Raw genomic sequence first — 23121 nt, 5'->3', positions numbered from 1 at the left:
GTGGTTTCTGAAGTAGACAGTGAAATTGTGTCTATTTCCCCAATACATGTTATGTTCTTGAGTAATAACCATATGTGGCTCTGTTTGATTTATGATAGATTCCATCCACTAAAGCATCCACTAAGATTAATCTGGTTCTAATTATTAGAGTGCTAAATGCCTAACATGAGGAAAATCACTCACTTTGGGGTGGAGGACAGTAATGTGGTCAGATACACAAGTCCTACAGTACATTAGTGATCCAGATATAGTCTCCAGATACATGAGGATCTATAATTATTAAAAGCAATGCTTTATGAGCAAGATAGTCAGACTTTTCTCTTTTTTTAGGTGGCTGTCATCAATGCAACAAATCTGACGTTTATTCAGAATTTCACCGGGGAGCAGGTGAGTAACTGCTTGACATTTGTAAAGTACATTTTTGGTAGTTAAACATAATCTTTTTTCATTAGCTGCAATTCTAGAACTGATTTTAAAGTCAGTTTTTTTTTTAGCTTTCTTTTGACCATTTTAGCTTTCTTTTGACTTTATGACCGCATTTCATTTGACCGCATAATGCATTCTAATGCAACAGAAGATATTTGGCTCTGCATGTGTCCCATTTATCTCCTCATATTTCTAATCTGATGGAGATTTCATTTGATATTATGCATGATTGTTTCTCACAGATGGCCTCATATTTTGGGTACACTGTTGCTGTGACCGATCTAAATGGAGATGGGTAAGTTGACTTTCATGTCCAATAACTTGCTAGATAAATTTAATCAATGTCCACTGACATGGAAGATAAATTAAATCAAAGTCTAATGATTTGTGAGATTAATTATTTGGAAAAAGTTTATACTATGCAAGAAATGGAGCCAATTCTTTATTTTTATTAATTCTGAAATCTGAAAAGCAAAAGAGCATGACAGTTTCGCTGCCATTGCTATTGTGTTTTCCTCACAGTCTGTCTGCTGACTTTCTTATGTGCTCTTAGTTGGAACCATTCTGTAGTCTCTAGGGTTAAAGTCAATGTATAATTTTTATTATTCCTTGTCTGTTATCTTACATCTTATACTGGAGCAACACATTCTGAGATGTACAAATGTACATTTTTTTTTTTTTTTTAAATGTTTAGTTCCGCTTCACCATAGGATCCTGCCATAATCTTTATTGATCTTTTTCCAGATTATTCTCAGTTCTGAACTATGGGAATGTTTTGGTATTCCTCCATCATTCCTTAAATATTCCAAGGCAGACTTTCCAATTCTTTATTCTAAATACATATCTCCAAGCAAGACATCTCTGTTTTGTATTTTCAGCATTTCTCAAATTTATGTTTTATCCCCTGCCATCATACTGTCATGAGCTGGCTAGACTCCACAAGCACTGATGGCTTATATTTTTCAGTGGTTACAGTACAACTCCTTGGCCCATGCATTTGTTCTTTGTATATATGTCTTGAAACCCCAAGGGTGGAGCCATGTGCAATACTTGAATTTCAAACATGCTCTATAAAACCTAGTGAGTGATTGATATAGCAACAGGTCTTTGTACTGGTGCTAATCATTAATTTATTCAGTTTTCAAGTCAAGCGTCTTTTATGTGAATTTGTATGTGTGTGGGTCAGATTTTGCTCACTTTGTGGGGACCAAATATCTTAAACATTCTAAACAATATCTTTATGACAATTTAAAGAGCAAAAAGTTTTGTATGACAGATAGATTTAGGGTAGGATTAGAGAATATAAAATATTATTAGCTCAGGATAAGACAGCAGAAGTCAATGGGAAGGCGTGTGTGTGTGCAGGCTAGACGACGTGCTGGTTGGAGCCCCACTCTACATGGATCGTGAGTTTGAAAGTAAACCTCGTGAGGTGGGCCGTGTGTACTTATACTTGCAAGAGGACTCAATAATCTTCTCCCCTCCCATCACACTCACTGGAACACACCTGTTTGGTCGCTACGGAAGTGCCATCGCCCCTCTTGGAGATATCAACCAGGATGAGTACTTTGGTAAGTGTGCACACTAATGCACTTCTAAGATGTTGTGTTCTGTGTTCAGGAGTAAGTATTTCCAAGAACAATAAATCTACTGTTGTCATTTTGCCTTGTTGCTCTATACACCCATTTTGTGCTTGCTATGTTTTGAGTAGGATATCCTGTCTTTTCATCGCATGCCTAAAATGTACAGTTCTAAAGCCAATCAGAAAGTTTAAAGTCATTTAATGCCCTTGTTTGTGTTTTCCTGTGAAGAGTTGGGTGTGACCCTCTTAGATTAGGATGGAGGCAGCCTCCAAAATGGCAGTCACTACATGTTACTTTACAGACACAGTGACCACGAGTTGAATCTCCTTTTAGCTAACACTTGCTCTGTAGTCTACATGTCCTACATCTCCATTTCCATCCCAATCATCAACTATTGTGTTGTCATGTCTATATTCTAAGTTTTCAACAGTTCCTCCTATATCTGAATGGAAACAGGTTTTCAGGTGTGGAGTCCAGACCAGACTAATCACCCACAGATTAGTTTTATAACTGCAGACAGATAGAGTTGAGATGTTCCCTATAGAGACAAAACTGAGAGGTTTTCTGCTTTGCACTGATCACTGTGTGTCTATGTGTGTGTGTGCATATGCAGTCTCTGGATGAGACAGCCCCATATGTTATTGTAACATGAACTGAGATATCACTGTAATTGCTTTGAAATTACACTAGACTTAGATGAAAGTAAGCAGAGTACCTGTATATGATATCAATACATGTTTAGTTGACCAATCAGAGATGTAAGCCACCTAATCCTTACACATATGTTTACACATTAATTCACACTCACTGATTTCCTGATGTAAATTGTAATCTAAGGCTTTAGAACGTACACCGATCAGCCACAACATTAAAACCATCTGCCTAATATTGTGTAGGTCCCCCTCGTGCTGCCAAAACAGCGGCAACCCGCATCTCAGAATAACATTCTGAGATGCTATTCTTCTCACCACAGTTGTACAAAGGGGTTATCTGAGTTACCGTAGATTTTGTCAATTCGAACCAGTTTGGCCATTCTCTGTTGACCTCTCTCATCAACAAGCCATTTCCGTCCACAGAACTGCTGCTCACTGGATGTTTTTTGTTTTTGGCACCATTCTGAGTAAATTCTAGAGACTGTTGTGTGTGAAAATCCAAGGAGATCAGCAGTTACAGAAATACTCAAACCAGCCCATCTGGCACCAACAATCATGCCACGGTCCAAATCACTGAGATCTCATTTTTTCCACATTCTGATGGTTGATGTGAACATTAACTGAAGCTCCTGACCCGTATCTGCATGATTATATACAATGCACTGCTGCCACATGATTGGCTGATTAGATAATTGCATAGATGATTGTTGGTGCCAGATGGGCTGGTTTGAGTATTTCTGTAACTGCTGATCTCCTGGGATTTTCACACAAAACAGTCTCTAGAACAGGGGTTGGCAAACTTTTTGACATGGAGTGCCATTTTCTATTTTCCTGGTTAATGGCTGTGCCGAAGCACCGCACCCACCACCACCACTTGTGAAAATGTTTCTATTTTGCATTTTTCTAATTTAATCGTTTATTTTTCATTACAAATTATATTATCAGCATAACAGTTTGAGTAAAAAATGTTGAAAAATGATGATGATATAATCATGATCCTGCATGTGAATTTTCAGAGCATCTTGTGTAAGTGCTTTATTGAAAGAAAACGTCCTAGTTACTTGCGTAACCTCCGTGCCCTGCTCGAGGGAACAAGATGTTGTGTCAATGTAGTGACACTAGGGGTCGCACTTGAGAGCCTGAAACACCTCTGGTCTTTGATAAAAGGCCAATGAAAATTGGCGAGTGGTATTTGCATACCACTCCCCCGGACATACGGGTATAAAAGGAGCTGGAATGCAACCACTCATTCAGGTTTTGTGCTGAGGAGCCAAGACAAGGTCCCGGCCAATTCAGCAGGTAGTTCAATGTTGTGGCAGGAGGGACACAACGTCTCGTTCCCTCCATCAGGGAACGGAGGTTACGCAAGTAACCAGGACATTCCCTATCTGTCACTCACTCAATGTTGTGTCGATGTAGTGACAGTAGGGGTCCCTATACAAAACACTGCAACTGGCTGAACTGTGTTACGTGAACAGGCGGAGTGTGACGGGCAGACCACTGTGTGCCTCGTAGCCAGTGCACCAGGCCAACACGTAACCTCCCCCAACACTGTTATGAGTGTTGAACGGCCCTTTGGGACAAGTCGACTACCCAAAAGATAGAGACAGGCTAGCCCAGTCGTGGCCTCTTTGCCCCTTCTTTTTTCCACTCCCTAAAAAAAAGGGGGATTATCCGACTGGGCCAACCAGGTCTAGTCGGAGGGTGTCCCTCCCAAGGGGAGGACACCGCAGAGACCACACTTCGCCCGGGGGGGGGGGTATTTAAGTGGAAATATGTCACATGGTCTTGCCGAGCTATGTCGGAAGTATGTCATGTGGAGAAGTCTCATGGTAGGTCCTACCCAACGGGGGAGGAGTTACTACAAACATGGAGACTGGGGCAGAGGGGCCTCTGCCCAAGGAAAACGCAGTTTGCCAACAGGGAAACAAATTAGTGGAAGATATACATCGCATGGGGTTACCTACAGGGAACCGCCACATGCGTAGCACCTACCCCAGTACAGGGCTTTAGTTAGCATGTGTACTGGGCCTGCAGCAAGTCTCGCCGAAAACTCGACTGCCACAGGGCTCGGAGGAAGTCAACCAGGGAACACAGTTTGTGAACACTACTGGGAGTTTATGGCACATGTCTTCAGCTCAGGGGAGGTGAAAGGCACTATGTGCAAGCGATACACCCGGCCGGCTGTCCCAGACTTACCTGCTTGTATTGTGTGCCACTACACTGGACGAAACCGGTTCCACCCGGAGGTTGTTGAACCTCGCAAAAGTGATGGGTGTTGCTCAGCCCGCTGCTCTGCAAATGTCTGTTAGAGAGGCGCCCCTGGCCAGGGCCCAGGAGGCCGCTACACCCCTGGTAGAATGGGCTCATAACCCTACCGGGGGCAGCACGTCCTGGGGGTGATATGCCATTGTTATAGCGTCAGTGAGCCAGTGGGCGATCCTCTGCTTGGAGACAGGGCTTCCTTTCTGCTGTCCACCAAAGCAGACAAAGAGCTGCTCAGAGACCCTAAAGCTTTGCGTGCGATCCAGATAGATGTGTAAAGCACGCACCGGACACAGCAACATCAGGGCTGGGTCTGCCTCCTCCTGGGGCAGCGCTTGCAGGTTCACCACCCGATCCCTAAAAGGGGTCATGGGAACCTTGTGCACATAGCCCGGTCGGGGTCTCAGGATCACGTGAGAGTAGCCTGGACTGAACTCCAGGGCACGTTTTGCTGACAGAGAATGCTTGCAGGTCTCCTGCCCTCTTGATGGAAGTGAGCGCAGTCAGGAGGGCAGTCTTCAAGGAGAGTGCCTTAAGCTCAGCTGACTGCAAAGGCTCAAAGGGGGCTCTCTGTAGACCCTGAAGAACTATAGAGAGGTCCCATGAGGGAACGAGGCACGGTCTGGAGGGATTCAGCCTCCTGGCGCCTCTCAGGAACCTGATGATCAGCTCGTGCTTCCTTAAGGACTTATCGTCCACTGTTTCATGGTGTGCCGCTATAGCGGCTACATACACCTTCAAGGTGGAAGGGGACAGCCACCCTTCCAACCTCTCGTGCGGGAAGGAAAGCACCGATCCGATTGCACATCTCTGGGGGTCTTCCTGCTGGGAAGAACACCACTTAGCGAACAGACGCCACTTAAAGGCATACAGGCGCCTCGTAGAGGGGGCCCTAGCCTGAGTGATCGTGTCTACCACCGCGGTGGTAGACCGCTTAGGTCTTCCGCATCCCGTCCAGGGGCCAGACATGGAGATTCCAGAGGTCTGTTTGCGGGTGCCAGATGGTGCCCCGTCCCTGAGAAAGAAGGTCCTTCCTCAGGGGAATTCTCCGGGGTGGGGGGGCTGTCGTGAGGAGCGTGAGGCCCGAGAACCACATCTGGGTGGGCCAGTAGGGTGCTACCAGGACGACCTGCTCCTCGTCCTCCCTGACCTTGCACAGGGTCTGTGCAAGTAGGCTCACTGGGGGAAACACATATTTGAACAGTCCAGGGGGCCAGCGCATCTATACCGAGAGGTGCCTCGGTCAGGGTGTACCAGACCGGGCAGTGGGAGGATTCTTGGGAGGCGAACAGGTCTACCTGTGCCTGTCCGAATCGACTCCAGATCAGCTGGACCACCTGAGGGTGGAGTCTCCACTCTCCCCTGAGGGTAACCTGCTGTGACAGCGCGTCCGCTGCAGTGTTGAGGTCGCCTGGGATGTGAGTGGTTCGCAGCGACTTGAAGTGCTGCTGACTCCAGAGGAGGAGACGGTGGGCGAGTTGTGATATACAACGGGAGCGCAGACCGCCTTGATGGTTGACACATGCTACCGTTGCCGTGTTGTCTGTCCGAACTAACACGTGCTTTCCCTGGATCAATGGCTGGAACCTCCGCAGGGTGAGCAGAATTGCCAGCATCTCGAGGCAGTTGATGTGCCAACGCAGCCACGGGCCCGTCCATAAGCCGGTGGCTGCGTGCCCGTTGCAAACAGCGCCCCAGCCTGTCTTGGAGGCATCTGTTGTGACCACGACGCGCCTGGAGACCTGCTCTAGGGGAACGCCTGCCCGTAAAAACGCGAGGTCAGTCCAAGGGCTGAAAAGGCGGTGATGACCACGCGGTGTGTCCTGCAGCGCCATGCCCATCTTGGGACTCGAGTCTGAAGCCAGTGCTGAAGCGGTCTCATATGCATCAACCCGAGCGGCGTGGCCACCGCTAGTTTGTTTGGGGACCTGGATGTACAGTGTAATATGGTCCTGTAAGTGTTTCAAATTGGAGAGCTACAGTATGGTAACTAAATGCACTTTTATTTATGATTTATGAAGTGGTTACCTTTGATTATTGTATGGATATTGGCTTGCTTTTTTCTGGATATGTAAAAGTATCACATTATGAGAAGTTACTGCTGGGAGATTTGGAGAAAAATGATTTAATCAATATCTGATGCTGACAAAGAAACTAATATCACAAACTGCATTCTCTGTTTACACCAGCCATATGGCCACATTGGTTTGATGAAGTGACCCTTGTCACAGTGGTGGTGTGTGGGGAGTTTTTTTTTTTTATTCACGTATTTCTTTGACTTATTCAGTCATTTAGTTAGTTTTATTGCCGAGGTTTCTCTGGCTGCTGTGCTGTGAGCTTCGCTCAGATGGCTGATTTTGTGGATTTGCTGTTTCCTGCTTTCATGTAAAATAGAAGAGTAGCACTGAAATACTGACATCCAGAGAAAAGTGAGTTTCCAAATGAGCTGCCAGTGAAAGGTGGCATTCTTTATGTGTCTTAAGCCTACCACTGTTTTGTCTTAGTGTCATAATTCCTTCACAAAGCTCTTGTAAAATCAATATGATCACATGGGAAGTCGGCATGTTGTTTCCGAGAGTTCCGGTACCCTAGGATCGGTCACATGCTGACTCACAACTGCCATCTCCAGTGTGTTAACTTCTCCTGTGGTGAGACCAGAAGTGCATTGTGTCAGCATCATGGGAGACTTGGGTTCAGATCGTGTGTTGACACCAGAAAGTAATCGTGTTCGCATTGAAGTGCTCAATTCAGAGATTGCATTTTCCCCTCTAACATTACATTTTTACATTACACTTTATGTTTAGGTTTGGGAATTGGGCTGGGGGTGGGGGGGGGTTCTGCTGTATTACAGCAGAAAATAACTTACTTTACAACTTGCTTTTGGTGCCCTTCTGTGGACATTACACCCAGAAAGTGGAGCTCACACATGCCCATACGCCCAACAACACTTACTGCTTTGGCCACTGGGGGTACTGTTTCATATTTCGGTAAGCACAGACCAATTTTAGCTGTTTCCAGTTTCACTGTGAGATCAGTCTGAAAACAATTGTTGTTAGATTTTATTGCTAATTTGAAATATGTTATTTGCTGGTAATCTTGACCAACTTTAATTTTGGAGATTTCAGTCTTTCCTCATTCAAGTAGGTAGAAACTGTACATGTATCCTTAGAAAATAGCATCCCACTGGCAAAGGGGAAGAGTCATTTATATTGATGAGAAAAGCAATACCTGAGTGGACGTTTCATTAAAATTCATCAGTATAGCGCTACCTGATTAGTCTTTGGTTACACTCAGCAGGATTTCATCAGCCAGAAATTACTCTGTGAGTACAATCTCTATAAAATGATTTTTAAACATTCTTATCCAGTAATCACAAACAACTGGTCAAAATATTTTTAAGAAGTGTGGAAACCTGGATATAAAGTGATGGCCATATGGTGGAGTTTTGACATTTTCATGATCAACTTTCAGAAAAAGCCTGAAGATTTTGAACAAATTTTCTTCTCAAAGCTCTTTGGGAAGGATGTAAGAGTTTGTACCTCGGTACAAGTTACTTTCTGTCTGTAATAGACATTTTGGATATCTTTGTAGGTATCTTTGCTTGTAATTCATTTAAAGTGAGTGCCAGAGAACGGGATGAGATTAGGTCTGTGAGCATGAGTTTATAATGTCTGCATGCTATTTTGGGCCCAGTGGTTTCTTGTGTCTGTAAAACATCTCTTTCTCTCAGTAATGGCATGTGGTATATTTATGCAGTCGATTAAGTCCAAGCCACAAAATTAAGTATCTTGTTAAGTGTCATAATGAATTCTCTCATGTTGATAGGCTGTCTAGCTGTAAAGTCTGGCCCATTATGTATGCCTGCATATAAACTGTAGTTCACTTCATTTCCTTTGGCGGTCAGTAAGCCAACCATCGGTCTGTTAATTCTGGGGGTCTTTGAGCAATGTGCCAGCTACTGTGCCCACTGCCAGAAAACAGGAAAACGAAATGACCAAGAATCACCAAAAACATGCAACGGATATTTATAGAGAGGAACTCACCCAAGAGAAACAGAGAGCATTATTACATATGCTGACATGTGAGCACACACACACACACACACACACACACAAACTTCCCACTTCCACACACAAGGTGGTCCAGTGGAGGGAAATGAGTGCTTTCTTGAGGAGGTAATTTAATTTTTCTGAGTGTAATTAAACTTTTCTTCCCCTTCTACTGCCGAACGCTTTGCTTAGCTTAGAAGACTTCCATGAGCACACATTCCTCTCAGATCTGTCATTAGTCATGGGCTCTCTCTTTTTCCTTATTCTGTATCCCTTTATCCCTTTATTTTCCTCAATAAAGAGCAACACTTATGTTCCGGAAGAGTTCAGAAATCCCATTTATTTTCTACAGAGGAATGATTTTTAGCGATAACTTATAAACCTTTAAAGACAGACCTACCTTTGTTAATAGATGGTATTTGCTTCTGCTAAAGCCATGAAACAGTATTATTTTATTTTAAAGAATCAAGTTTAGTTGCAGAGTTCCTGGTGAAGAACTTCACTATTTATGATTCTGTAGCAAAAAGATCCCCCAGTCAAAGAATCACAGCAAACAAGGTGCCAAAAGAGCTCTGCAGTGACAGTCACCATGACCCATGGCGAATTGTGCAATCGAGTTGATCACCCTATATACTGTATACTGTACAGAATATATCAATATTAATATAATATTAAATATATATATATATATATATATATATATATATATATATATATATATATATATATATATATATATTAATATTTTGCTATACATTTAAATCATATTCATTCTGTACAATCAACAACTTTAATTTGAATGTAATTTTTTCAATTTGATTGTTATTCACAATGCTTCATGGGACTGTAGTTCATGCCCTCATGAAAGACATTAATGACACAGTCTTATACCTTTATATTGTGTTTCTTTTTTCAAACACTTTCTTGCTTCAAGTCAAAGTTTTGTAATGTTGTGATTCACTTCTGAGCTGGATGGTTTGGTTCATGTCTTAGAACTTTAATGACTTATTTTTTGAAAGGGAAATGATTGTGGAAAATACTTCTGGAATGAAGACGGCTGGAAATTATTATTATTTTTTTAAAGGTATTCATGACAGTTTGCTAGTTCGTTTCATTATGGATTGAGGACATAGAGCTTTATAGAGCTTACAACCTCAACTGCCCCTATATCGCTCTGTTTTTCTGTCTTTATGTCCAACTGTGGGCATCTCTGTCAGTTTGGCTCTTGCTTGTGTGTATTTGTGTGTGGACCATATGTAGGTTAATGACTTGAGCAGCATTGCTGGCAAATGGAACACTTGAAAAGATAACCCTACCCTGGAGATGTTTTGGCAGTGCAGTAGTTGACTTGGATTTGTGCTTGTGCATGAGTCTGTTATTGTTCTGTAATAATCTCTCAGTGCAGAAGAGAAAAGAGCAGTCGCTCCCTGCGGAGCTTTTTGTAAATCATGTGTATTCTTTTTAGCATCCTTTGTTCTTCCACATGAAAGCATCCCTCTGTTCCTCCTCACCATCACAGACTCTGAAATAATCACTAATAAATGATAAATTACAACAGGGAGTAGGGCCAAATGCACATCATTTAGTGTTTAGTCCAAGTTTTATGTTAGAAAATGTGCTATGGAAAACAAATAGGATGTACATATTACAGTACAGGATGTCTACTTTAGAACAGTGGTTCTCAACTGGTGGGTCAAAACCCAGGTCTGTTTTGATGTGGTCACGGACAGCAGGGCAAAAAAATGCTAAATGCAAATAATATAATACATTTAACCATACAGCAAAATAAATAAACTTATAAAAAAATCCCATATCTTCCCATATCTTTTTGTTGTTAACATCAATTGCTGTGCATCTAATTAAACTGAACCCTACAGTATGCAAACTGAACAATGGAGGTAAAAGAAAATACAACCCAGGCTACATTAAATATGGGTTCACTTGAAACAAGGACATGGTTTGTGTCCTCAATGTGTTTTGTTGAGTGAACTATTGCCTGCTGAACTTAAGAAGCAATCAAAATTCAACTTTAAATGATAAACAATTTTGGTATTGTATTGGGTCACCTCTTGATGTCCAGTGTAGAATCTGGGTCCTGAAGCATAACTAGTTTGAGAACAACTGGTCTAATGGATAAGCTGTGATACTATATTGTTAAAATCTGTGTTTCCACTCACTCTCCTTCTCAGATGTGGCAATTGGGGCTCCGTTTGCAGGTGAAGATCGCAGTGGTCGGGTTTTCATCTATAATGGTCATAAATCTGGGTTGATGCTGCAGGCGTCCCAAGTATTGAGAGGTGATTGGGGATCGTCCACCATCCCAGCGGGCTTTGGATTCACCCTGCGTGGAGACTCTGACTTAGACAACAACCAGTATCCTGGTGAGTAAAGCCTCCAATCTCCATCCCTCTCTCTATCATTTCCCTGTAAATGCAAGTGTCTGTTAAGGCAATCATTTGGATCAGATTTAAGCCAGGGAGATGAGAGCCAAAGGGATGAAAGACTGGACAAAGAAGAGAATAACAAGGATGAGACATCCAGGTTGAGTCACACTGATGGTGTGAGTCACACTCTGCTGGTCATTTGCACTTTTTATTCTCTTTCATATCCTGGTCCTCGTGATGTGGTTTTGTTTCTTTCCTTGTTCCTGCTGTGGTGGGAATGTTGTTTCAAAGCTCCCTGCAGATTTTTATCATTGCTATGTTTTTCACTATTTATTTATCATGTTTTATTGAGAACAATCCTTTCCCAAGAATGATGTGATCCATGTGACTTCTGAGATCTCTGCTTGGGTCTCTGGCTTGACTTAGATGCCACATCAAATTGTACATTACTACTTGTTTTCAATAAGCACAGTGAATCCATCTTACTGAACATTAAGATACTTTAAAGTGAATCATTTCGAAACCGTTGAGATAAACATTTGCAGGTGACTAAAAAATCTGTTTTGTATAGTGTGTTTTGGTGTGTTTGTGTGACAGAGATTGTTGTGTAACAGATAGACTGGGCTGCAGATGAATTCTTCAGGGTTTAATTCTGGCCCTCTCATTCAAATTAGAGTTGTCTGGATCTCTGCAGAGAAGTGATCATGAATGTATGACTTGTCTATGTGTGTTTGCATTCTGAGTTACATACAAATTAAGTTCAATCTATCCGTCCGTCCGTCCATCTATCTATCAACTTTAAGCAGAACTTATGTAACACATGCCTTCTATTACCAGAATAAATCATTTCAAATCATCTCTCAGTTTGTTAAAAAAGAATGGACAATGCATTAACAGTAATGGTCTTACAATGAGCAGGCAAGTATTCCAGTGGGTGGAAACAGAAATGTGAAATGTTTTTGTTAAAGCTCAAAAAAGTTTGTTATTGGAGATGTAAAGTTATTTAAATCATCATTTTCAGTTAGGAATACTTTTCTATGTGGATGAACTCCTGTAATGCATTTCCAATGTAATTCCTGTGGTTGGAGTTTTCCCCACATAAACAGTGCTTTATGATTAGTTCCGTCACATCCCTTGTGTGTCCTTTCCTTGTATCCTCAAAAGGATACCAAGATAAAGTAACAGTTAATTTTTTTTTGTTCATAACATTTGTTGAAAGATTGAATAAAACTTTGCACAGACAAGTTAATAAGCAATTCTGTCGCATCAGTCTCATGCTGACAGGTCTAATGTTTAAATGTTATGGTTATACTAGTGTGATGGTTGCATATTTTAAAAGATTATTCACTGGGCTGCACACTTGCCTGCTAGGCTTCCTTTGTAGGTGCATTACTGTATATGTGTTTTCAGTTTGTTTTTACAAAATGAATAACAAGTCTGATGATTCTTTTTGGATAGAATATTGGAACTGAAATGGTTAGTGCAAAAAAAAAAAAAAAAAAAAAAAAAACATTTCATATTAAAATGTATATTAAAGAAATGTGCCAGAGAAACTAGGAAAAGCAATGGTCTCAATAAGTTATGCTTTCAGGTTTTTTTTTTTTTTTTTTTTTTTTTCTAGGCATATTTTCAATATTTGGTTGGCTATAGCACTATTTGGCTATTTTGAATAAAAATCTTATTTTTTAATTAACACTTTTTTTTTTTTTTTTGTTATTTGAAGCGGGGCAAATTTTTCTTCATTTGACTCTATGGGAATAGATCATGCCGTTTTACAACAGAAATGTTGCTCTTGGTGTGTTATGTGTTGGAGAACGTTTATGCATTATTCTCTCAGAGTAAATCTGATGTAAACAAGGACATTCCATCATTATTTCTTTGACTTAGCGATTTTTGGACCATCTCCATTTGTGATCCACTGGGGGAAAAAAGGCATGTTATTTTGAAACAACATGAGGGCGAGTAAATGATAACAAAATTTCCATTTTTGGGTAAACTATCCCTTTAAAACAAATGTCTTTGCCAGAGCCTTGACTAAAGTGTTGATTGAGTTGAAACATTAGTTGGCTCATACAGCAGTGTGCGCACTGGCGTTGGAATAGAGACACACAGCACTGTCAAATAGAAGTAACTGAAGCAGCCATGCACACACAGCTGTTGTGATAGCTTCACTTGGTGTTTGTGGATTTGTTTGTATTGTGTGAACTGTCTGAGAGAATACACAGAGCTATCAGTTGAGCAAGGTTCTGTATATTCTCTCAATTCATTGCAGTTATACCAAAATCCTGCTTTGACTAACAGAAACATGAATTGGCTGATTCATTTAACAAGAGAATCATCCACCCTGTTTCTAAAGGAAAACTGCTGTAATGCTTTGAACCGATTTCAACAAAAAAACTAAGATGTGTTCATTTACTCTGTCCTTTAATCTCCTCTTTCATTTTTATACTGCACAGTACAAATTCATCAAAGCAGATGCTGTCACATGCTTTCTTTAAAGAGACATGAAGTCAGAGTGTTAGGGAGCTCACACATATGTTTGTGTTGTGTGAGTGTGTGAGGGGGTTTATTCTTTCATGGCGACAGGATAGTTGCCTTAAATATGCTGTAATAAAAATTTATTTTCCATATGAGAACAATCCAAAAGATCATAGATGGCAGAACAGTCAGACACACAGGTGTACACACTGGTGGCAGAGTAATGTTGAGCAGACCCAATAAGCAAAAAAAGTATTTTTGATCTGGAAGTTGTAAAAGCACAGCTTTTTAAAGATGAAACCACTGTATCACTGATGTGGTGTATGCATATACAATACATGTCTATGTTATATGCATTTCTCAAGATAGGTTTCAAAATGTGTACAGTACCTGTAGCTCAAATGGTAGAGGCACTAACAATGACAAGGTTGGCGGTTCAATTCCCAAAGAACACAATGACAAAATCTATACCTTCAATGTACTTTAAGTTGCTTTGGATAAAAGTGCATACCAAATGTGTACATACAAATATTTGTCACCGTTTCATTGGAAATCAGATTGCCAATGAAAAGGGGACGTGTTTTACACATATAGAACATTTTATTTTGCCACACGTCATAACCATGACACTTCCCACATTACCTGTTTTTGCAACTTAGTTTCCATTAATGGACTGGGTGGAATCAGGAGAGAGTTTTGCGTTGTGAACCTCTAGTATGTTTACATAGTAGATTGAAATCTTTTATTTAAAAAAGACAATACACTTTTCCATGAAATGTTCACTTTAAATTAATTGAACAAACTGTTGCACACATACAAAGTTACCTTTGCCTGTTTATACTTAGTCTTTTCCTTTGTTTGTGTGTGGTTTTGGGGGGAGGTAAGGACTGGGGTGAACTGATTAAATGCAGGTTTAAAGTCATAGGTCAAGGGTCATTCATCATGAACTGCTAAAGCAGCAGAGGAGATGACATAATTAGCATTTCTTGCTCACAGCTTCAGGCAGTTTTCTCACAGAGAAAACAAAACAGACATATTCACATTGTTCATTCACAAACAATTACTTCATTAATTGAGAGAAAACACTTTTAAAATGCCAGCTGGTGACACAGAGGATCAGAATTTGCAGTTAGGGTTGAAGATGAAAAGCAATGGAAACACTTTACACTTTAATTAATCACTGGATTGCTTCTAAAAACATGATACTTTGTCTGAGTTTGTAGGTATGAATCTTTTGTTACAGTCAAGACACATCAAAAATGTTTTTGTGTTCAAGGAACTTAGGTGGGCACCATATATCCTTTTAGTGAAAAGTGGAATGGTGACTGTGACTTTACCAAGTAGCACATGCTTCGGCATCAATATCCTTGTTGGTCCAGGAACAACATTCTGATCAACCAATTAGATTTTGGAGTTAGGTTTAGGGTTTATGGTAGGGTTAGGCGTAGAGCCTGGGTTAGAGGCTTATGCATTATTCTTCATCCAATAACCTGTCGTTTCCCTCTAATGTAGTAAATACATCTTACTTTCCAAAATCACAGTGAATGAAATGGAACACATACAGCCACACAAACCCTCATTTCTCAGTCCAAATTTGCTTTGACTCCCAATCTGACCAAAAGCTCCTGTCCAAAACATTTCCCTCACAGACATCTACAGGGAGGAGTTCAGTTCTGGTTACTTTGGAGGGGAAGACTTGGATGGATGGCTGATTGTATGTCAGGTGAAATGAGAGAGGAATTCATAGCTGGAGGTAAAACAGGGGATTGTATTAGTTGGCTGTGCTCAGGCATTTCACTGGCTGGAAAGGAACCTCTACTGAAGATGACTATAGCAGGCTGCAGCCTCATTAAAGTCCAAGTTTTTGAGCTTCCTCCATCTCCTTTCTCGATCCCTACATCTCCTTAACCCATCCGTGCGGTTAAGACGCTTGTGATGTGGTGGCCATAGGGGTTCGACCTGAATATTTTCAGGTTGAGTCTTAAAATATTCACACACACACAAACACACTCGCACCTCACTGCCGTTCTGAGGAAATTAAGCACACAAATGGAGTTTCCAGATGTCAGAATTTAATAGATTAAATTATTCTGTCGTTTACTCTGCCTCACCGCCTGTCCCTCTCAGAAATAAGGTGAAAGCTCAGGTCTCTGGGGCATGCACGTGTTAGCGTGTATATTTCCATTGGAATCAGGCAAGACTTTCTAAAAATTCTTAGTTACACTTAACGATTTCAAAACAATTGCTTTACTTACTTACACCCAAAAACCATTTGATCCAACCTGCTAAACAAAAACAATATTGTTTTGACTGTTTATTCCAACAAAACTCTTTCCAGAATGAGAAAGATTCATTAAAAAGAACCACATTATAAAAGTCATATGTTCAAGAATCAGATTACACTGGCTGTGCTTCATTTATTGAAAAGTTCTGACTTAGAAGAATGATTTGTTCACGAACTGGACATCGCTAACAGAAAATACTTTCAGAATATTTATATACAGTCTTCCATCACATCGGTAGAAGAATGCATACATTCTTGAACCGTCAACAGAACTAAACTTCAGTAGATTTCCAACTCTAGGATTTGAGGTGTGTTTTCTGTCACAATACTAAAAGCTGCTCAATAGTGGATCAGGGCTCTGGTTTACAATGGGCTCTTTACCAGAGGTGTCTCATTTATGAAGCGATCAACCTCAGTGAAACTGGAATCAAAGCGGCAGTCTCTGTACACTCATTAGGGTGCTAGAGCTGTTCTGGAACATTCCTGCCTGTAAGTCTCTGAGTTTGCTTGACTACAAGCATCCCTCAAGGAACAATTTGCACTCTTCCTTCCTATAAATGCTTTGTAAAAAATCAAAAACAGAGGAAACAGAATGTTCTCTTACTCAAGTTTGGAGACATTATCTGAGTCATGCAGACCAAGCAAAAGTGACCTTGTGCGAGTGTACACTTATCAATCCAACAGTACTATTCCCCCACCAAAGAAGTTATTTTTATTAGGCTAATAATGTAGGAATCTGGTCTGAATGGTAAACTTGGTGTCAGAAGTCAATTGTCGATTGATTTAAAATCAAAATAATTAAGCAGTAAATAATTATTGCATGTAAAAACATTGCACAATAACAATAATAGGAAATTTTGTAACTTTATAAAAATAAAAAACAAATCGTAAAACTTCATAAAACATGCAAAATAACAAAGTACTTTATAAAGCATTTTACTGACCCTAAAATCAAATAAAATACCTAAAATAAAAACCTTCCAGTATATGGATATACTATCTCCAAAATTATTATTTTTTGGGACTTTTTAGCTTTATTTGATAGAGAGAGGCAAGTAATTGGAGAAAAAGGGGGAATTAGAACAGGAAATGACACAGAACATTCTTAAACCTAGATCCCTGTGGGGGCACCAACTTGTCACAAGCAAGTGTGCTAACATTATGCCATGGCTCTGGCATTCAAACTGTTTTAAATATACCTTGTCTCTAGGCATCAAAGTGCATGATTCTTTTATACTGTAGGCCCTGAACTTCACAAAAAGTCATTTAAACTGCATTACAATGTGAAGGTTTCACAGCAGCACATTAAAATCTCATATAAGTTAAATCACAGGTTTATCATGCCCACCTTTATTAAGAGCAAAGGGAATTCATTCAGCATAGCATATTTACCTTTCCCTTAATCAGATATGACTCTCTGCACCACTGAGTAGAATGAGATTAAACCCTCACACATTCCCCATGGCTCTCAAGGGTTTCTCTATTACTCTGTTCAGGGACAGCAGGTCATGTGAGATGCAATACCGGTAGAGCTAGAAAAGGGACGACGAGTCTGCTGGAGGCCTAAATCTCTTCCAGCTGCAGCATGCTTTGAAGCTTTATGGTCCAACCACTCGTACTCTTTCTATCTTGCATTATTCTCTTCTCATTTGCATCACACCCTTCTCTGTTTCATATTGTGTCAGTCCTCCACGTCTCAGTATATTTCACTGTCTTTTACAGATTTGCTGGTTGGTGCATTTGGAGTGAGTAAAGTTGTTGCCTACAGGTGAGAAAATTCACACAATACACCACATAAATACAGCATTTTCAAAATACATACTTGGTAAACTAGTCAAAAGAGACATGAAGCGCTTATTTTGCATTAGGACATGTTACATTGTAATTACATTGTAATTATGTAGTGGTTACATGTAAAGTGTTATTTATTAACAACTCTTAAAATGTTATTACACATGTAAATGTATCGTTAAAAAAAAAGAAGAAGAAGAAGAAGATCACATTTATTCTGGTCATATGTCTGAACTGACATACAATTCTCTGCTACACACAAACTCGCATATGTTTTCCCCATTAGAGTGAGTGGCATAGCAAACACCTGTGTTTGAGGTTTAACTGGAAGAGAACTTGATACATATGAAGTTGTTTTTATTCTGATCCATGATACAATAGGAACACTTTTTCAAGAAAAAAGTGAGAAAATATTGAAATGTCAGGCCTGTGAAGCCAATGAAATTCCATATATGTAGATGACAACAGTACAGTCACAGAACATTATCTGCAGACTTTTGGCTTTTCTAGTCTGAGTAGCCAAGACTTCACTTGTGTTCCAGATCAGGTTTCCCTCAGAAATGTTTCAAAATAGTCCACTTTTTTCCTGCCTCAAAGCCACCAAATTCACACAGGCACATTAAACATGTTCTAGCACATATTCTCATACATAAGTGGTGTCTCAGTGTCAGTGTTAAAGCGATTAGCTGTAGTGGGCTCTGGTGTATTTGTGAAAGCTAACATTTCCACTGTTAATCCAGTTTGAGTGCTAGTCTCAACAGACTGAGAGAGAGACTGGAGCAGAGTGGGGACTGGCCTCATGTTATCTTCTCATTAACTCAGACTGTTTGATGCTTTCTTATAGAATGAGGCTCTGAATGTTAATTTTCTGTTGGTTAAATGTGTGGTTAGCAAGCATTTTTTGAATACTTAAAATACACATAAAATATCCCTTCTACCTAACAGTTATCACAAAATTAGGCATTCTGGGAAATCACACATGTCTCTTTGACAGTTCTAGGCTCTGTAACAACAGAGTCAGGGGAGCGGCCCATGCTTAATTTTTTAGCCGATCAGAAAAGCTACCCAATCAGATATGCTCTCTGCCTATCAGTCATTTTGCGTATTCATGTTTTCTAACTTCGGGTTTGCTGATGTCTTTGAAGGGTGGAATTTTGGAGAGAGGGTGTGTCATTAAAGTAAGGAAAATGGTGGAAGTTAGTAAAATGTATGAAATTGCCAGCCTGATTTAAGGAATATTATGTGACTGTGGTAACATTTTGCAAAAATTTAATTATCTGGTTCATTTCACATATTATGGCAGTGAAATGTCCACTGTGTTGTGCTAAAAGCGAGTAAGTAAGATTAATGATCTACTGTGCCCATTGATGCACAAACAGTAATGTTTTGATAGCAAAACCTGGCACCACAGAGCCACTGTGTTTAAACTTTTCAGGGAAATCACCCCTTACTTATAGTTGTCTCTGCATATTACATTGGGATGTGAGAAAGTGTTTTAACATACAAAAAATTACACACTTTAACTTCAAGCATCAACAACTGGATTTGGTGGATTCTTAATGATTATGTGCTGCCCTTAGTTTAGCTTTCCATTTAACTTCTTCAACATTATTGCAATAAATTATATCAGTATCTTTATTTTTTGATAATATTCTCACTCCATTTCTCCATTGTTTTTCATGTCAGGGCAAGACCAGTGGTAACTGTGGATGCTCAGCTGATTTTGGCACCCAGAATTCTCAATCCCGAAGACAAGTCCTGCCACATGCCCAATACTGATGACATGGTTACTTGGTAAGTGTTTCTATTACCTACATTTTGCCAATGTGAATTACTGAAAGTCTTAGGGTAAGACACTGCGAGTGATCCTCATGCACTACATGTTAAGTTTGACTTCTTAAATGTAAACATAAACATTTTATAAGCCAATGAAAGCTCCTATTTTAATGTATCTGTTTGAGTGTTTATTTCAGTGGGACAGATATGTTGATCTTTAGTCCTGGCTATGGCTAGACCAAATCATTCTGGGCCAAGGAACGATCGCTGACTGGAAGGTTTTAAAGCCATGTGGTGTTTAGTACCACATTACAGCAGTATAATGTGGTTTTTTTTTTTCTTCTTTGTGGTAAAACTAAGTGTTTCTGGAAGTCTCAATACATTCTACCAAGCCACATAAATATACACACAACCCCACATTCTTACCCTGGATGTGGATGGATATTGAGTCCCACAACAGTTTTGGGCCCCATGACGTTTGGCTGCTTGGGTGAATGTGCTTGTGTGTTAGGCTTGTCATGGGGCAGAAAGGACTAGATGATTTAGAGAGACAAACGAAAAGAACTGAAGTTCAGAATTCTGCAATAAGAAAAGAGTAGCTTAGTAAAATAAATGTACAAACTGTGGTTGGAATTAGAGAGAGACCGAGGGATACACTGAGACACAGCAACGAAAAGAGAGAATGAACAAGACACAGAAAGAAACAGACAAAAGACAGAGAAAATGAAAGACTGAAAACCTCTGTCTCCCCAAAGTGATCTCATCAGTATTTGTTGATATTTGTACGTGAAGTGTGGTTCTAGCTCATGTGCATTTTCATACGTTTGGATAGACATTGAAATATGCAATATCAACCAGTGGCAATTTCTCCAAGGAGGCAAGGGAGGCAATGTCTCCTCAAAAATTCTGGTGAGGAAAATAATGGTCTGTTCATAAATAAAACAAATAAAATATTATGAAATGTGAGCTCAAATAATGTGTATAGAAGTTATATTTCTAAAGTAACTCTGTCAAACAGTGACACCAGCGGATAAAATTTCAGAGGGAGGCAGCGTCTCTCACACCTCCCTTGAGCGCATAGACCTTATTCACAGCAGCGCTATCTTTGATTTTTGACTGGAATGACAACGAAGCTGTGAGGAATAGACATACAAGTCTCTTCAATTGGCTGTACTGCAGTTTTAAGTGTTTTTGGATCGTTCTGTGTACAAAACATTGAATAAAAAGGACACTTGTCAAGACCACTCAATAGACAAAATACTGTGTGTGCCATTGAAGAGATGGTAAATCTATCTCTCACAGCCTCGTTGTCATTCGCATTAAAAATCAAAAGATGGCACTACTGTGAATAAGGTATATTGCAATCATTTTGCATGAGCTTTGGCGTGACGTGAATGTGAGGGGGGGCAACTGTGAAATACAAAGTCACATGAGGAGAGACGTTGCCTCCACTTAGTACTGACTCGTTCAATTTGACCGTGAACTTGCAGCGGCTCTCCGCAGATTGCTATGAACAGGACGAGCTTATAAAAGTGGAGACTATTTACAGAGTAAACTAACCGTCTCGGACAACTCCACTCTTGGTTACGTTATGAACTTAAAATTACTTGAAACATGTAATGGTGTGTGAGTGAGCTGGTTTTTAATAAGCACTCTCTCTTAAAGGGATAGTGCACCCAAAAATGAAAATTCTCTCATCATTTACTCACCCTCATGCCATCCCAGATGTGTATGACTGTTTTTCTTCTGCAAAACACAAATGAAGATTTTTAAAAGAATATTTCAGCTCTGTTGCTCCTCTCAATGCAAGTGAATGGTGACCAGAACTTTGAAGGTCCAAAAGGCAGAATAAAAGTAATCCATAAGGCTCCAGTGGTTAAATCCATATCTCATGAAGAAATGTGATAGGTGTGAGTGAGAAACAGATCAATATTTAAGTCCTTTTTTAACTGTAAATCTACACTTTCACTTTCACATACTGGTGTGGAAGTAACTTTCACTTTCACATTCAGACACTTACAGGTTGGGGCTGGTCAAAGGTGGAGATAGGACTTAAATATTGACCTATTTCTCACCCACACCTATCATATTTCTTCAGAAGATATGGATTTAACCACTGGAGTCATATGGATTACTTTTATGCCCCCTTTATGTCATTTTTGGACCTTAAAAATTTCTGGCCACCATTCACTTGCATTGTATGGACCTACAGAGCTGAGATATTGTTCTAAAAATCTTCATTTGTGTTCAGGTGAAGAAAGAAAGTCATACACATCTGGGATGGCATGAGGGTGAGTAAATGATTAAGGAATTAAAATGTTTGGGTGAACTAATCCTTTTGGGTGAACAGCTCCGGGCTATCATACCATCATACGTATGTATGATATGTATACATCATACATATCATACCATTATTACAGAGATGATTTTTGGGAGCTAAGGTGGAGAAAGACAGAGATATTTTAAGTGGGAGCTGGGGAAGAGGGAGCCTGTGGTACATTAACAGCAGCCACATGGTCACTGCTAGAAGTACCACCAGGCTTCTTTATGGGCACTAAAACCTATGCATTGCACAAAAATATATCTTTGTTCTCGGTCTGTAGCAGAGTGATTCTGCCTCTTGAGTGTAGAACATGTTGTTTTCGGCCAATGACAAAAATTGAAAAGTACTACAAATTTCTGACGCTTTTTTTTTGTGATTGGTTGGGCGGTCTACCGAGGTTAAGAGGTTATGGCAAAGAGATTTGAACTTGGTATTGGAGGGGGAGAATTTTTTTTTTTTTAACTATGTCTAGGGATGCAAGGGCATGCTGTATTTAGTTTAAGATTTTGCATCATTTCTACTGGACTCTACCTGTTGGCGTCAAGGCACAGTTTGCGTGGTTAGTGCACAATGCACAATGTTGGATTCCATCAAGAAAGGCCTCATGGGTGTTTGGTGTTGTTCATGAGGGAAAGCATCCTGCTGTTTATCACTAATTTAAACTCAGACATGCTCATTGCTGTGTAAGTGTGTGTGCAGAGGGGGCTAATGGGGTGTTTCTGATTAGACATGTTTAGGCTGCATGGAGCGCTATACATTGCTATGCATAGAATTGGACATTTGGGCCATTAGGACCGCAGTTGTAACTCCCTGAGCACAGATATCATTACAGGTTCCACAGAATGGAAATACAGTTATTGAGCACCAGCTGGAGAGGTGTGAGCATGTTAGAATAAGTGTTCTATTTGAAACATTCTTTCTTTGCTTTAACCTCGCTGCATGTGTGTGTGTGTGTGTGTGTGTGTGTGTGTGTTGTTTGTCAAAGAGTGCATTTATATGCATGATCACACTGTACACTGATAATGCTTAATAACCTTGCAAAATGTAAGGTCAAGTTTATGAACTTTATGTGGAAGTTTTTCTTTTATTAGGTTAAAATAGTTTAAGCA

General features: G+C 40.1%; 1 protein-coding gene across 1 annotated transcript in view; it reads left to right on the top strand.

Moving 5' to 3' along the window:
• Positions 1–23121, top strand: part of LOC127452993 (integrin alpha-8-like) — a 142106-nt gene that overhangs the window by 71382 nt on the left and 47603 nt on the right. Inside the window, exons 10-15 of the mRNA XM_051718944.1 lie at positions 331–387; positions 669–721; positions 1792–1997; positions 11166–11357; positions 17845–17890; positions 19600–19707. Coding sequence (XP_051574904.1) covers positions 331–387; positions 669–721; positions 1792–1997; positions 11166–11357; positions 17845–17890; positions 19600–19707 — 662 coding nt within the window. The remainder of the gene's footprint in view (positions 1–330; positions 388–668; positions 722–1791; positions 1998–11165; positions 11358–17844; positions 17891–19599; positions 19708–23121) is intronic.

This window comes from Myxocyprinus asiaticus, chromosome 15 (genome assembly GCF_019703515.2).
Source record: "Myxocyprinus asiaticus isolate MX2 ecotype Aquarium Trade chromosome 15, UBuf_Myxa_2, whole genome shotgun sequence".
NCBI lineage: Eukaryota > Metazoa > Chordata > Actinopteri > Cypriniformes > Catostomidae > Myxocyprinus > Myxocyprinus asiaticus.
Note: the sequence above shows the minus strand (reverse complement) of the source record. Positions and strands in the feature narration are given on the sequence as shown.